Raw genomic sequence first — 17,307 nt, 5'->3', positions numbered from 1 at the left:
GATCACTCCAGCAGATGCTCAGCTGTCAGCTGGAATAAGCAGACAGGAGACTGGGTCTCTTCTTGTTGGGCTGGGGTCCTCAGACAGTGACCTCACTTCTCTGTGCCTGTTTCTTATCCACCTAATGTTCATTTAGAGTGATTCTATTAGGAGCACTCAGGTATTCAGTGCTTCTGGGTAACTGATTTGGGAACACAACCATGTAGCTTCCTGTCTTTTAAAAAAAAAAATCAACTCTGTGTGCTTATATTGCAGTTTTGTGAGTAACAGGGAAGTGGAGGGGCTACATATTAGCTCTGTAAGATTAAAGGAGAATTCCTGAGGATTTTGGGTGTTGGTATTCTTCAGCAACATATGTTAAGGAATGCGGGTGGGATGTCTAGGTATGCTGTAAATGCAACCTTCTCAAATCTGCCTTCTCATTCCTCTTCACCTGAGCTCCCAAATTATTTTTAGAAGTCCTTTAAAGGTCTCCATATCACTGTAACTGGGAGAAACATAGTCCTCATGAAGTAGTAAATCAGCTTTTGAGCACTGAACTGAAAATCCTGCATTTATCTTCATATTAATTTGTAGTGAAATCTTGTTTACTCAAACAGAAGTGGTTTGTGAGTAGTTTTGTGAGTTTGCCCTAGCTAGGAGTAGTTACGATTTCTTTTATGCTGTCTAATACTCTTTTCTGTGTGTTTCTCCAGCTGTCCATCCATGCTCCCGTGACAATGGTGGGTGTTCACACATATGCATTGCCAAAGGGGATGGGACTCCAAGATGTTCGTGCCCCGAGCACCTTGTGCTTCTACAGAATCTCTTAACATGTGGAGGTGTGTGAAGTTTAACAGTACTGCTAAGCAGTTTACATCAAAAAAGATGGGGGTTGAGGTTGCATTCTAATCCAAAATGTGGATTTACACACAGTGTTTTCCTACACATGGTGTGTTGCATCATGTGTTAAATTGACCTTTGATTCTTCTACCAGCTGTTTGCTGCTTCAGTTTTGGGACGTATGTGACTTTCATTTTGAGCAGAATATTCTTGTTTGACCTTAAAATACTTGCATCTTCTACTGAGATTTTTATAAATGTATGATGTGACAGGTTTGTGCTTTAAACAAATGCTTATAAGATGATGTTGCATCAATTTGTGGTGACCTAGCAGCAGAAATTGTGCATATGATTCCCACAGTGTGATACCGCAGTCTTTTAAATGAAATTGGCCTCATAACATTAAACACTGTACTGTCTAGTTATGAAATGTAGGCCAAAAGCTCCATTGCAATCCTTTTTAATTAAGGTAGCTCTCCTCTTTCCACATGGTAGACTTTTTCTTTAGAATTCTCTTTCACAATCCCAGGATTTTTGAAAATTGTTACATTAAACTTGCAGAGGGGATTAAAAACAAAACAAAAAAACATTGTTTCTTTTTGGGAGGCATCATGTCTTAAATCGTTTGGCTCTGTTGGTCCTCTTGACTTCTTTTTATGTATTCATTTTGCTGTGGATTTCATTTTCTGGCTGAACTCTGACCTCCCATGGGACAGTCATTTCCATGATAAACTGTTTTCTTTCCCATGACCACAACATGCTATGTGGTTTTAGAATAGCAGTGGTTACATCTGCAGGGGGGGGAAGGAAATCAATCTACTTATATTTCTTGCTGTACTGTTGTTGCACAACATGGCCAACAAGAGATTATTACGTCCCACTCCTTTGTTATCTTCAGCTATAAATCTAAAAATTAAGAGGCTTCCATTTTAGTGTCTCTTTTTATTATTCTAATCCTTCACAGAGCCTGCAACAGCATTTTAACCTATCTTGTCTGCCATAGTAGCAGCCAATAGCCAGTATTTCAAAATAGATTAATAGGTATTTTGGCTGGAGAACATTTGTCCATGTACCCTTATGAATGCTCTTGACAAGCTTTTAAATGCAAGCTTGTGCCTGCCAAGTGCAACCATAATGCAACATTAAATGTGGCTCTAAATGCAGAAGTAGTAATCTGTCTGTTGAATTATCTAAACAGCACACTAACATCAAAATTTAATTCAAGAATTATCTTAATGTGTCTATCTGGCATCTTTATCTTACCTACAGCTGTCAGGTCACTGGCTACATTTTTAATTCTCATATTGCTACACCAAATAATCATAAGTCAGAAACTTAAAAATTATAAAAATTTGAAAAATTGGATTCATTTAGATTTTTATTTACATTTTGCTTTCCAAGCTCTTGACTATACTTGAGTCTTGTTCTTGAACATTTCTCCCTAATGAAGGAAGGACAGCAGCACTTTAAAAATGGTTTGCATGTAATTGCATAGCTCTAGGATCTGTAACACCTCCCTCAGGAGAAAAATACTCATACAAAAGTCTTGTTATTGGTTACAACTGAGAAGCTTTCCTTATACTGGGTTCTTTGCGAAGTCCATTCCTGAGCCTGAATGTTAATAAAAGCTCATTGGATTTCCAGAGGGGTGTTACCATCCAGCGTCAGAGCACACCTCCAGCTTGCTCAATATTGTTGTCATAGACAGGGTATGATGTGGTACTCTGTTAATCCAAGTGGTAAAGCATCTCAGAGCATTAGCTGGCAACAGCAGCTGTGGGGATTAGTGACTGTCTGTGTTAACTGATTTAACTACATCACAGGGATTTGACCCAGCAACTTTTGAAATCAGTGGAAATGTATGTTTGCTGCAGCAGTGTTTTGAGATGGCCCCCTCATTTTGAACATAACTAACTGCTACTGATAACACCTGAAGGGACTTATACATTGACTGTTTCTTTCATTGATACTAATGGTGAAAAAGTGTGTGCTAATTTGCTGTATTTAGCAATTGGGAGCATTTTTTTCAGTAGATTCTTGATCTGGATTGTCTTTGTCTTTTGACATTCTGAAGAAAGCAACTGTGAATGCCTTATTACAGCATAATTGTTGCATCTCTACATGAGGTTCTAGCTGCTGCTTAATGCTATCAGTGTGTGATTGCAACTTGAGCAATAGTGTGGATGTGGAATGGATTGATGCCAGGATCTTGGGGTCCGTGAAAAGTCAAATTTGAAGGAAGTCCCAGCATTCTTAGGTCCAACAAATATAAAAATGGCTGTGCAGAAGGTCCAGTGTTATGTCTCTGACTGTAGTGAAAGAATATAAGATCAGGGCAGGCCTACAGTGCTCCTCAGACTGCTTTCTGAACCTCCACTAACCTGCAGCCCAGAGACTTTCCAGCAAGAGGACTTAGCTTAATGTTGAACAGGCCTTTACAGATACTTTTTCTCCATTCATATTTTTCAATTCATATCTGACTCGGAAATTTGTTTGTGGAGAAACTACTAGAAAAATAGAGAAACAGATATTGTAGAAGCCAATGTTACATGTTTTAGGTGTACTCATTGCCAATGAACCCAATGCGCCAGTTGTTTTAATGAAGAATTGTTCCAGGCTAATATAATTGCAGGAATTAGAATTGTGTAGAATGTGGTTTGCAATCAGAAATTGAGTATTCATTTGAATTTATGTGTATGACAGTGTCTTCCGAAAGGTGGCTGTTAGAGCTAAAGTATTTGTAGTTCCTGTCCTTAGTTCAGTGCTTGCCTGCTAGAGTATGCTTCTTCAATTAGCATGCATCCACGTTTTGTTTTGAAGTTGGCAAAATTTCATTCCCTATGCAAAATCATGTTTTCCTCTTTGCTGGAATCTTAATATTGTCACAGAAGAACTACAGTCCAGACATGTGTGTTTTTCTTGAAAAAGTCTGTCACATTTTTACTCTGTTGTAAGAGCTAAAATTCAATATACAAATGTGATTTGTTTTCTCTTTCTCCAGAACCTCCAACTTGTTCCCCAGACCAGTTTACCTGTGCAACTGGAGAGATTGACTGTATCCCAATGGCATGGCGGTGTGATGGATTTCCAGAGTGTGATGACCAGAGTGATGAAGATAGTTGTCCCATATGCTCTGCATCCCAGTTCCAGTGTGAGAAAGGACAGTGTATCGATGCACACTTGCGGTGTAATGGAGAAATTGACTGCCAAGATAAATCTGATGAAGTGGACTGTGATAGTAAGATTAGTTTTCCTGAACTCATGGTTCTAACATAAGCATCCATTTTTTATTCTAACTGTTCTAGATATATATATATGATTTTTAATTTCAAATGGGGAAAAACAGCCTTAACCATAAGCCTAACTAATCTATCCACTGATGCTGTTTTTCTTTCCCTCTTTCTTGCTCAAATTAAACTTCTCTGTAGCTACATAAATTGTTAACCATGTAACTATAGATGTGGGGGAGGTTGGGGAGAGTATCTTTATTCCATATTCAGAATGAAAACAGGAAAGAAACTGGCAGAGCTTACCACATGCTTTTTTTTCCTGCATAATTACCATTTTGGCTTGCACTGTTTCCACGGTGTTCACTTCACCTTCGGACAGTGCTCACTGCAAGGTGACACAGGGAGGAAGAGACGGATTACTCCTGCGGCTGAATTGGCTGTTCTGAGAGTTCACTCTTAGCAAGCTGATGCTTATAATCCTGGATGTACCTTTCTGTGAAAAATCTGGAATGATGTCCAAGGAACTCTTGCTGCTGCAGCTGCTTTGTATGCAGTCAGCCGTAGGATCTGGGTCCAAGAGAGAAGCATGGATGGGCGCATTTGCATCATCCTTTGGGTGATGGGAAAACTTGCATAGTCTGTGTCTAGTGTCAAGGCATAGCTGAAACAAGACACTTTACTATGATCTGGCACCACGGCTTCTTATTGCTGTACAAAATTTCAGGAGCTTATTCAGTAGGGTGGCTCTTGTCTGTGAAGCCTCAGGACCCTTGGCTCTACCCACTTAGTGGCTAACCATTGCCACTGGACCAGCAGGGTAGATTTTTGTGGACATTTCAATGAGCAATTTTGTGGATTTGCAATGTCTTCTGTAACTCTGAGCCTGGACACCAGAACACCAGTACCTTCTCTGCAAACAAGAAGAGCATCAGCCATGTCTAACTTCCTGTCTTTCTTGTGGGAGATGGTACTTACTACCTGTACTGCTTCCTTAAAAGGCTCTGCTTTGCCCACCGCGCAGCCCATGTGCAGTGTAATGGTGCCGTTACCATTCCACAGAGTCAAAGTGGAACGTGCATTTGGTCATCTCCATGTGAAATGGTGTGCACTGCTAAGCAAACAGTCACAATGTTCTTGGCCTCGTACGAACTGTAGGCACCTGTACTGCCCTGCACAGCCCCTTTGAGGGCACAGATGTGCCTTCCCGTCTGGTCTAGAATAGTTGAAGACACGTTTCTTCAGCAGTTGAATGCTCAGTGGTTGTATGCCTAGTCCTCTGCAAGAACTTGGGCCATCCAAGACTAGACTTTTGTCCAGGATGCTGTCTGACACTTCCCTAGAAGGGCTACAAACATACTCAGTGTCCAGGCTTAGACTGAGGGAGATGTGGCAAATGTGGCCTCTATTCCTCAGGAATCTTTACAGGCCAAGGCCTGAGTGGGTTCCTAAGAAAAATAAAACCAATAGGCCTTTCTTATCCCTTAGCATGTGCCAGCCTATAACCCACTGTGTTTTGGGAAGAGAAGGTGGCATATAGTACATTCTTGTTCTTTATGTGAGGTTTATTAAGGTGGTGAGGCTAACTGGGCTTAACAGAACTTTCCTACTATACCTCATGCATCAGAGGAATTGCCTTCTGGTCAGAGCAGTGGTAATCACTGCCTTTCCACAGGTCTGAGTTCAATGCCTTGATTCTGTCAGAAGCTGTTTCTCCTGTCTCCTGGTTTTCCAAGGCATGCTTTTGGAGAGTTGAATCTGAAGCATTGGCACAGGGGTCGCAGACTATGACTGGAAGTGGCCAAAGAAATGTCCCTGGATATGTTCGTGGTTCTTGTCCCACATCTTCAATCAAGACTGTGCCTTTCATCTTCTTGAATTTATTGTGGCATTGCTAGCTGGTCCTCTCATACCCAGTGGAAGTCACAAGGTTAACAGTCTTGATATTGCAACTGGATTACCATGCCACTGAAGAAACTTCATCTCCTGTACAATACAGGTTCAGTTCTCCAAGTTGTCCGTTGCTGCATCAAGAAGAAACAAGGAGGCCAGCAAGGCAGGACAGCAACAGAAGATACGGCATGTAAGAAGGGAAAGGATATTAAGACAGAAGTCTTGATGGAAAACAAAGGAGCAGCAGACAGTTGCAAGAATAACTAGAGGGCTGGTAGTCATTGGCAAATAGAAAGGTGCACACAGAACTTGGCCCTTCTCATAGTGCAAGAACGTAAGTGGTATGGTGGGAGCTCTAGATGCTGTCTGTGTTTTGTATGCACTGCAGGACCTTGTGGAACTGTATCCAACTTACTGGGGGCATAACAGTCCAAATCAGGAGCTGCTGCATTTGGAGCTTCTAGCTAAGTTTTTTCTCTGTAGAAATAATAATTTATTATATAATTTAGTTCTCTTACACAAGAACTGCTCTGCAAACTGGACCATGGCAAAGTAAGTATGGCTATTCAGAAGGTCCACTTCACAACACCACCAGTGCTGTAATCCAAAACATGAATGTGGGTCTTCTCCTCCAGAAGAAAAGAATCTTTCTTCTTTTTGCATTGAATAACCTACACTGTGAACCTTCCAGGATTGATGGTTACTAGTCCTCGTAAGACAGTTTCTTTACTGATAATTTAATATGCTTTGACTTGACAGAGATTCCAAAGTTAATTAACAAGTTGTTTTTGCTGAAACAGAGGCTTCTGAATATAGATAAGAAATTTAGCAGTTATTTGCAAGGTTATATTATACAGGGCTACATAAGATAGTATAGGCTATATAAGGTTTTATAATATGCTGAGTTACTACATTTTGTTAACATGTCAGGTGATCAGCTACACTTTGTTAGTTATTGTAAAAGATTCTTGCTGATTTGATCCTTGGTTTGCCCCAACAGGACTGATTTGACAAAGGATGGGGAGTTACTGGGATCAGAATTTTATTTTAGCCCTACTGGGTAGGATATATAACAAGAAGGAAGAATCAGAGAAATGCAGACTTGCATTTTACCCACAGTAGCAAAGCAGGTGTTCTGGTGCCTACCTGGTCATAATATAAAATGCACAGTGGCTTCATGTTTCACTTCTTTTGGTTTTCTTAAGATGCTCAAATGCTCCCATGCAAGTAGTACTTAATCTTTTCTTTCTTTCTGTGCAGCAATTTGTCTACCCAATCAGTTCCGATGTGCAAGTGGCCAGTGCATCCTCCTGAAGCAACAGTGTGACTCCTTTCCAGATTGCATTGACGGTTCTGATGAGCTTATGTGTGGTGAGACGTCTTTCCTTGAGATTCAAGTGCTGTGTTTAGGAGTAATGTCCTACATCCCTATGCAGATCCCCAGTCTTTGCATAGTAATATTCTTTCAGGGAAGCGCAGTGAATCTTGGCCAAATACTCTCACAGTTGTATTTGGCTGCTAAATATAGTCATGCTTTTCCATTGGTCTGTGCAGCAAAAGAGTGTGAGCTTGCAGCATGTTGTAGCAAGTCTGTAATGCTATTATTCCAGGTCATGCAGGAGCAGCAGTAGTGAAGATGAACTGAAAACCCAATGTTAACTTCAAGCTAGTTCTAAAATGCTGTTTGGGATACAACGCTGCCTTGTTTAGATGGGCGTTCAGACCTATACCCAGGGGGACCTGATTCTACTACGCTCAGAACCTTGGAACTTGCAGAGCTGCTGCTAAGCTTGGGGTGGCTTTTAAAAATGCACAGCCCTATCCACTGCAATTACAGGGTCAAGCGGCGGGGCTAATTATGTGGAGGAACTAAAATGCAATGAGCAAGTTCCACAAAAGACCACAAGCTGGTCTCTTAAAGTGCAGGTAGGAAAAGAATATAAGGAGAGACCTTGATTTTTCTGGGCGAAATGTTACTTTGAATTCTCATGGCAGTAGGTATATGCAAGTTACAGGCATACTGATGGCAGTTGCTGTATTTAGTCCTTAGTGGGTTCTGTTATTTTGCAGTCCAAAGTGGACAGTAACTTACTTGTGCTCTGCTTGCAATTTCCCTCTTTTTGCACCATTGGGGTGACTAGTGCATGAAGTTTTCAGGCAATGGGGCAGATAAAGGGAGCATTTAGTAGCTCACGAGTGGTTTAGCAAAATAGTTGAAACATAGCATTTTAGAACAAAAGCAAATAGATGTGCTGATCTGTCGGTAATTCATTCTGAACAAATACCTTGTGTTGTGTTTGTGTAGAGAAATGCTGCACTTTGCTTAGTAATTGTACCTATAGGACCTTGGCTAATTGCAAGGTGTTTAATATCTTAGAGTCTTGTCAGGTTTTAAAGCACCAGTTGTCAGAAGCTGTGCCACTGATGGGGTGAGAGGAGGGGTCACCAGGTCTGGTCAGGGTAACCTTGTTTCTTCCTTCCATCCTCACGGTGGAAGCAAGTGTATTTCATGAGCAAGAATGGTGAAAGGAACCCAAGTAGTGAATAGAAGAAAAGGCTAAAAGAATGGTGACAACAACTGTTTAGCTGTCCTGGTGGAAATTTCAGACTGAACATGCTTGTCCTGCTTCTTCCACATCTTCCATTTATCTCCCAGCTCTCGCCCAGTTCCCCCAATTCCCTGGATAATGTAAAGCCACTTCTTCCTTTTTTTTTTAGTTTATTTTCTTTGTGCACTTGGCAAACTTTTGTGCTGCCAAGTTAATGCAGCCATTTCCTGTTTGCACTTTGGCTCCAGTCCTGCAATTAGGTCTTCACTGATTTCAGTGTGTCTTTATGTAGATATAAGACATCTCCTCCAGAGTCTCTTTGTGGAACAGAGTATTCTCTGGTTTCTTGCTTGACTGAGGGAAAGAACTGAAGTAGGGAATAAAAATGATTGCTACTTTCTAGATAAGGATCTTGCATTCAAAAGAAGCTAGGTTTAACCAAAATGAGAATTGTGTGTTTTAATTTAGCTGATTTGGGAACATGTTTTAATTTTGGCTTTGCTTTTTTCTGGTATCATATCTGAACTAATCTGACTATTTGAAAGTTAGAGCCTTAGCTGACATAAAAGTTGTCAGGCACTAATAAGTGTGAAAAGTAGATAAAGACTTTAAGACTGAAATGAACTCCTGATGCTAAGATGTTAAGAGTTTATTTCTAGATCTTTGTATTTCATTTATCTTCCCTCTCAAATTTTTGTTGTTTTTCATTCCCTTCCACTGAAGGGAATGAAACCAGAACCACTGGAGAAAAATTTCATGAAGTGAAGGCCATTTCACTTCTTACAACTTCATTAAAGGGGGAAAGGGCTATATAGTTTGATCTGAACATGTAAAATTTATAGGCTTTGGCCAAGATTATTTTGATTTTTTTTTTCAATTTATGAATATATGTATTTGTGTATGTAAAAAAAAATCATAAATGTTGTGTGAATCATGGAAAAATAATTTTCACTGAAGAATGTCATATATGCGAAAAACATAGAGGTGTCAGGTTTATTTGGCAAAAATTTTGAATGCGTTACCCATAATCGGGGAGATGTGATACATAGCTCATCCCAAATACAGCCGCACTTTTTATTATTTAGCATTGGGCTATACAGGGGAAGAAGAAATAAGAAGTAGAAAGTATTTGGGATATTCTGGACTGTGTTTTCTTTCCAATTTGTTAGGGTTTTTTTTTTAGAAAGCAAGTCATATTTTAGGAAGGAAGAGTATTCTGTTTTAGGGCCTATATTAGCTAGGAAGACATCCACTGCTTAATACATATGGTAGCTTCCCTACTGGTAAAACATTTTAATTTTTTAATGTTATTGCTAGCCCAAATGACTTTTGAGGGAGCAGATGCCTCTCTCATTAAGGACTTCATGTTTTCAAGTGTCCTATATCCTTAACCCGTAGACTTTGTGGGGGCAAGAAAAGGAAACTTTCTAGGCTGTTGTTATATCAAGATGATAAGTAATCCTGTTACGAGATGAATTGCTAGACAGAAAGGAGAGTACCTTGCTCATACTGCTTTATGTACACGGGGGGGAAGAGGAGGCATGAAGTCTTGTGCATTGAATCAGAATATATGGAGTTATAGATGCCCTAGTTTGATGCAGATACTTTCAGAGACACTGTGTGAATGACTGTGAGCTGACTGATTTGCTACATAAGCTCCAGAACAGCAACATATATATTGCTCCATGTTTAATGACCTCTATTATTTTCTCCTCTCTTTCCAGAAAAAACAAAGCCAGCCTCAGATGAGTCACAGCCACACAGTAGTGCCATCGGTCCTGTCATTGGTATAATACTGTCACTTTTTGTCATGGGAGGAATGTACTTTGTTTGCCAACGAGTCGTGTGTCAGCGCTATGCCGGGCCCAATAGTCCTTTTCCACATGAGTATGTCAGTGGCACGCCTCACGTCCCTCTTAATTTTATTGCTCCAGGAAGTTCTCAACATGGCACTTTTACTGGTAAGGATGGTAAGAACCTGCATCTAATCAGTACCATTACATTGTCTGGATTTGGAGTTTTACAGGTAATTAAGAGTGCTAGATGCAGAGTTTTCAAAAAGCAGAAATTAGATGTTGTTGAGCTGCTCAGTGTTTTGGTATAAATCTTGTCATTTGGATCAGATATGCAAAAACTGTTAGATGCATTTCATCAGGCATCTTGCCAGATTTTCAAATGCAATTTTCATGCTAGGCTGCATCTGCACAGGTATCTATCTTTTTGATACAAGATCTACAGTATTTTGCCAGTGAAAATATCATCTTTAAATAGTTCATTCTGGTGTATGTAATAAAGCCTGGGTTTTGCATAGTACTTGCAAAACACTATAAATAGTAGTGAACCACATGCAATATTGGAAACTAAGAATGCACATGCCATTCAGTGTTCTAGTAGGAGCTCTGTTGAGTTGTTCTTTGTGTCTTGTACTCAGCTGTCCTTGTGTCTGTCCTGTCCATCAAAGGTCTTTACACAGTTTTGTCCTGTCTGCTCCGGATGGATAAGCTATTCCACAGTGGAAAGAAGCAGAGGAGAGAAGTGAAGCAGCTTAGTTTACTATAATACAAAAAAGCAGGGGATAGACATCCCTTCCCCAAAGTTACAACAGCAAATGTGGAAGAACACAAGCAGTCTGGGTGTGGGTTTGTAGTCTGGCTGCTTGTTGCCTGAAGTGTAATGAAAACATCCCCTTTGGTTTAGCCCATCTCTGAGACAGCTTTCCTGTTTGCTTTTGGACAAAGTATTTATTCTCTCTGTGTCTTAGTCCTTCATCTGTAAAACAGCAAAGTTTCTCTACCTCGCAAAGAACTCAAAGCATCCATTTGGAGAAGTGCATACAGCTACGATGCTGAGATCGAAGGAGGACTTGAAGTATACATAAAAGCTCAGGATATTCAGCTAATAGATAAGAACCCAGAAACCTCATATAGACGTCAAAGTAAACACTTAAGTGATGTACCTCAAATTATTTTACAAATGTAAAATAGACCTGTCATAGAGGAAATAGCAAATTCTTAACTACAAAGCCCTGAGAAGAAAGAATATCTCTTCATGTTGTTCAGGAAGCTGCAAAGTAAATGTGTGCCTGTAAACCTGCCAGACAGGGTCAGAATACAAGAAATCCATACTTCAGAGTGCTTGGAGTCTGTTTTTCATGTTAGCTGAAAATCAGATAGATGATAAACTTAAAGACAAATGAAAAGATGTGGCACTTCTTCGTATTAAACAAGTTTTTGAGATGTGCTAATTGTTGTTTTCTTCTAGCCATGGCTTTGAAGGTAGCCAGATACAACTCAGGTTTAGCCTTTCTTGCACTTTAATGACTGTGGTCAGCTGTTCCTGCTTAAATTACATTTTTATGGTTATCAAGAGGTTTTTGTGGTAGGAAATAAAATTTGAGGATGAAATCATTGCAGGTGAAATCTTTGCAGTGGTGTTTTAAATTGGACTTCACACTAAAGCTTTTTTAATTAAAGCAAGTATCAGTGGTTTTCATCTGTACCTCTGTAGGTGCTAAACTAAGCTGTCATTCCGATTCTCATTCGTATTTGTTGGCTTTTTCTAATCCATACTGCTGTGACAAGTTACAACAGCTGAAAATATTACTATTGATGTCAATTCTAAAGAAAAGACATAGGTTCTTAATACCATGGCATTTCCAAAAAAGATAAATAGTCATGAATGATGATCACAACTAGAGTCATTCTGCTTGTAATAAATATTTCCTGCATCTGAAAAACCTCTGAAAACTTCCCAAACTAAACTCTTCCATTAGCACTGAATAGTCTGACAGGAAGAAACTAAAAATGTATTGTCTGATTTAAGTGTATATTGGAGTAAAACCGATTGGAGAATGTTGTCCTCCCTTTTCCTGTCACCCAGGTTTCCTTCCTTTTGCCTCTGCTGATTTTTATTTTAGGCAGTGATTTTTCAATAAAAATAATTAATTTTTGCTGTTGTTCATATACTTGCAATTGAATTTCTGTGGATGGAAATGAAAAGATTGGAGGTCTCTAGCTTGTTTTTCTTTGGCAATAATATATAATGCTTTTTTTGCAAATGCCTGAGTTTGCTTAATTGGAAAATTTCTCAGTTAACGATTTGGGTGAAAAGTTTGGATCAAATGTTCTGGAGATTCCTTTCTCAGCAGAGTGTGAGAGGAGGTTGTGAGGAATTCAGTGCTGCAGTGAGACAATAGGTGGTCTGGGGATGAGATGTTTTCTTTACAAAATATGTCGTTCCTTGTAATCCTGAAGTTTTTACATAAAACACTGTTCCCAAAGGACAACCAGTAGCGTTGCATGGGTTTGCCAAGCTGTGGATTTGTTTTCTGTTTTGCATTGGTAGATAAAATTGTGGTTTACCTAACCTTGTTTTCCTCTCTGTCTCACTGCAGGCATCTCTTGTGGAAAGTCCATGATTAGCTCCATGAGTCTCATGGGAGGAAGCAGTGGTGCCCCCTTATATGACAGAAACCATGTTACTGGAGCCTCTTCAAGTAGCTCATCCAGCACTAAAGCCACTTTCTACCCACAGGTATGTCTTGAAAATATACCTGTGAGTTAGGTATCTTTTATTTCTGAAGAAAATGAAGATGAAAATTTGTGCTGCTAAATAGAGCGTTAATAACAGTTGTTCTTGGGTGTTACTGCTTATGATAAACAGGCCCAGTCTGACACCCACTGAACTTCACAAAAGGGCTTTGTTGCAGTCCATCAGGATTACACAATGCCATATGGTGTCTAAAATGTTTTGTTATTAGTGATACTCAGCTGGGTTGTTCCTGGGCACTTCTGTTCTTCTGTCTTGACTCCCTTGGAGATGCCACCTCCTTTGTTCTTTGTAAACTCTGATGTCAATGGCCCAATGACATTTTGCACTGTCATGCTGCAGGCACACATGGAATAAAAAGACAAGACGCGACAGGACTGGAATGCAAACACATAAGAAATAAGCTTTGCTTGCTGTTTAGATAAAGTGTCAATTGTTGATTCAGAAAACCAAGTGCATGCACTGGGAGAAAACACTGGTACCAGCAGAAGTTGCTATGCTGGGGTTTTTTAGCTGTAATTTAGCTCCATTTCTGGCTTTTAACTGTTGGAAGTGACAGGATTTTAGATGCCATATCAGAGTTTTATTAATTCAAAGATGTATAGTATGAATGGAAATGATTCTCTAAGAACAGGTAGGAGACACATACAAAGGTTACTGTTTACCAGCATTTTGTCATATGACAGTTTTTTTCCTTAGTGCTTCTCAGCAATACATACATTCACTCTTCTTCACACAAGCTTGCAGAGTCAATCTGCTAGCTATTGACGTGATTCTTCAGCAGTATTTAATCAGGACCCCACCTACTGGGTGGCTGTATGTGCACTTGTGTTTACAGGTAAATTGTTATGCTGTGTATGGGCATTTTGATCGATTGTGTTTTGACCAGTGGCAAATGTGGTCTTTCTCCCCTTTAAGAAGGACAAAGACGGAACAGAGAGGCTTGTGAGTTTATCTTTTGATAAGGTAAAATTGTTCATTTCGCATTACCTTCTCAATGAAGCCATCAAGAAGCTAGACACAGCTAGCAGATGTTTGGAACTCAGCAGCCCTCCTAATTTACCTTGTCTCATGCTTCACCAGTGTCTCTGTAACATGCTGAACAATTTCATGCTAGTACCTGATTGATGTGTCTGTGCCACACTAAAAAGGATGAACAGAAAAAAAATAGCTGAATTTATATTAAAAAATGTATCTAAAAAAAGGAAAGAAGCCGAAGAGCTGATCTGCCTGTGCCATTCTGTGGGATCTGTGTCGGCCAAAAGATCAACTCTTCCGTTGGACTTCTGGCCTAAGCTAATCTGACTGTTACTGAAAATTCTTTAACTTTCCACTCTGGACTATGTCAGCCAGGGCCTGCAGGGATGATATCCTTCAGGAAAGGCAGGCAGGATTCTTAGAAGGAAGCTGTTGCAAGGGCTTTGTTACATTAAAGTTACTGCTTAATCGAAATATTTTGGTCAGTTCTACCTGGTAGCTAATTACCCAGCTTCAGGTTAATAACAAAAAGGAGAGCTCTGAGCATCTAGTTGTCTTGGCTTTTTTGTTTTGTTTTGTTTTAACACATCTTGGTGGTACTGAGAGATGGTGTAGTGAATAGAGACTAGGAAAGAATTTATGTCATTGGAGTTATGCCAGTTTATATACCTGAGAACCTGGCCATGGGCATCCTGACTGACACTCACACTTAATCTCAATGCAAAGTGATGTTGATGCAGCTCAGGGTGCTAGTAGGAGAGAATCCAGAAGTAGCATGCCGTGCTCCTCCAAGGAAGAGGATTTCTGGAAGATACTCTTGGGGCAATTACTCATCACCTGCCACAGCTGGCAATGGGTGATATTCAAGGTTGTCTCCCCTCACATGAATCTGGATGCAGGGCTTGTCAGTATTTGTAATGATGAGCTCGACTCAATGACCAGGAATCATTTTGCTAGATGCTGCACAGTGAAGTCCAAAACAATGATCTCCACTGCAGTGATTTTACAGTATTATTTTAAGAGAAGAGCAGAGGCAGAGGAGGAAGGATGCTATCATGGTCACCGTGGCAGGCCATGGCGTGGCAGAATGCCCAGGACAGGCTATGTACAAGATGCTCACATCAGTAGCAAGGCCCTACCATCAACAGCAATGCTGTAATTTTCCACATTGGAAGGGATGAAGTGCTCTCCTTGTTTTTAGGCCAAAGTCCTGCTGGCCATGTCAGGGGTTCTGCTTCCTGCTGGGGGAAGAATCCTAAAGGATTCTGACGCATAATAAACTGTTTTCCTAGTGTGGGGGTTACCAGCAACCGTGTATATGCACACACAGGCTAGGGCAGACTATAACTATTTTTAGCTCTTAGGCTCTTTGCATTGTGACCTGTGCCAGAATGTTATGTTTACAGAATGGCAGCAAAAAGGAAGTATTTATGGAAGGATGGAGTTGTGTTAGTTATAGTAAAGGAACTTGGCCTCCTGACCCTACTATTGACTGGGAGTATGTTTAGGGGCTGGGAGTGGAACAGACTTTATTTCCCATTAGCATCTGCTGAGGGTGATATCAGTCCTTATATCCAAGGAAGTGCACTGAGATTCAGCAAAACTGGGTCTAATTTCCAGCTTTACCCGAGCTTTCCACCATAATAACAGATGTGGCAAGGAAGGAAATTCCCTGTACTGTGAGAACTTTGAAGGCCTCCAGTGTACCTAAGCCCAGAGTGAAGTCTCATAATGGACTTCTGTCATCTTTAAAAATGCATTAACCCACCCAAGCAGCAAGAGGAGGAATCTAAAATAAGGATGAGTGACAGGGTAAAGGCATAAATAATATTTTCAAAAGAAGTAGAGTTGTATAATTAACCTAAACATTTGCACTGCTTTTTCCTATTCTTCCTAGATCTTGAACCCACCTCCTTCCCCAGCTACCGATCGCTCCCTGTATAATGCAGAGATGTTTTATTCCTCAAACATTCCTTCAACCACGAGATCTTACAGGTACAGCTCAGATAAAAAGGTTTGATAAATCTGCTATTGATCTGTCCTCCAGTTTTGGATCTTAAGCAAAATGTTCTTGTTCAGACTTTACCTTGTTTAAAAAAACCTTTACCTCTCTTAATAAATGACCATTCAAATGGACATTATGCCAGTTTTGATGTTAAACATTGGCTTTGTGTTCTTATTTTGACACAATAGTGTTCAGCACCTTTCAATATACAGTGTTGCTGAGTAATAATGCAATATGTGTGAGTTACATTGCTACGTAACAGTCACTTAGCATCCTGTATAGAGAAGTTTGGTGTTTTCTGTTCAGTTCCTCAAGCTTATCTTAAAACTCTTTGATGAGTCAACCTGTTTGTTAGTGACTGGGCTAAATGGTCATGGTGGTCTCCTCTGGCTGGTCAGGGGCTGGAAGAATGCACTGCTGGCTGAAGGTAGTTGTTGCATTCAAATTTAACACAGTTCAGGTACTTCTTGTTGGGTTCCAATGAAAACCTGAATTAAGGCTCACATAGTATTAATGAGCAGGCATTTTGACTGAGGACACAGAGCTGTTAATTTTCAGTCTCTTTCTTTCTTTTTTTTCCCCAGATTGCAACTAATGCATGTCCTTTTTTTTTTCCTGCAGGCCATACCTTATACGAGGGATAGCTCCACCCACAACTCCATGCAGCACAGATGTTTGTGACAGTGACTATACTACTAGTCGATGGAAGGCCAACAAATACTATATAGATTTAAATTCAGACTCAGACCCTTATCCCCCTCCACCCACACCTCGCAGTCAGTACATGTCGGCAGAAGAAAGTTGCCCTCCGTCTCCTGCCACAGAACGAAGCTATTTTCACCTCTATCCCCCTCCACCTTCTCCTTGTACAGACTCCTCATGACCTCAACAGAAGGAACTTTTCCTGTAAATATTTTAAAATATGAACAGATTTAAAATATATATTTTATGATTTAAAAATAAATCGGGGTGGGAATTTAAAAAAAGAAATGTGAATAAAAATGGGTGGGAGGGATGGGGCTGTGAAAAATTGTACAGAGGAAGAATATTTATAAAATTGATTTTTTTAACTTAATTTCCATTCTTTTGTGCCATATTTGCCTTTTTGAAGTCATGAAAATGACTCAATCTCCAAAGGATTTGGGGAGGGAATGTTGAGCCTTTTTGCAATTTTTAGTCACCTTTTTACATGCAAACTGTAAGTCATTCTTTTTATTAATGTGAGACAAGAAAGCAAAGTGGCTTGTGGGAGCACGAGTCTAAAGAAAGGTGTAAGTTTATTCACA

The 17,307-nt window shown here is 40.0% G+C and overlaps 1 protein-coding gene across 3 annotated transcripts in view; it reads left to right on the top strand.

Annotated features, from left to right (window-relative positions):
- Positions 1-17,096, top strand: part of LRP5 (low density lipoprotein receptor-related protein 5) — a 163,910-nt gene extending 146,814 nt beyond the window's left edge. For 2 of the 3 annotated variants that reach the window (XM_010562534.1, XM_010562537.1), the window contains 7 exons: positions 696-821; positions 3,823-4,059; positions 7,202-7,312; positions 10,215-10,451; positions 12,884-13,023; positions 15,914-16,011; positions 16,643-17,096. In XM_010562534.1, the coding sequence (XP_010560836.1) occupies positions 696-821; positions 3,823-4,059; positions 7,202-7,312; positions 10,215-10,451; positions 12,884-13,023; positions 15,914-16,011; positions 16,643-16,904 (1,211 nt within the window). In that variant the 3' untranslated portion in view covers positions 16,905-17,096. Of the gene's footprint in view, positions 1-695; positions 822-3,822; positions 4,060-6,329; positions 6,403-7,201; positions 7,313-10,214; positions 10,452-12,883; positions 13,024-15,913; positions 16,012-16,642 lie in introns of those variants that run through there. The other variant, XM_010562535.1, reaches the window with a different exon arrangement.
- The last annotated feature ends 211 nt before the right edge of the window (positions 17,097-17,307 follow it).

Source organism: Haliaeetus leucocephalus, unplaced genomic scaffold (assembly GCF_000737465.1).
Source record: "Haliaeetus leucocephalus isolate CR32 unplaced genomic scaffold, Haliaeetus_leucocephalus-4.0 Scaffold161, whole genome shotgun sequence".
In the NCBI taxonomy this organism is placed as follows: domain Eukaryota; kingdom Metazoa; phylum Chordata; class Aves; order Accipitriformes; family Accipitridae; genus Haliaeetus; species Haliaeetus leucocephalus.
The sequence above is the reverse complement of the archived record's forward strand: the minus strand, read 5'-3'. Positions and strand labels throughout refer to the sequence as shown.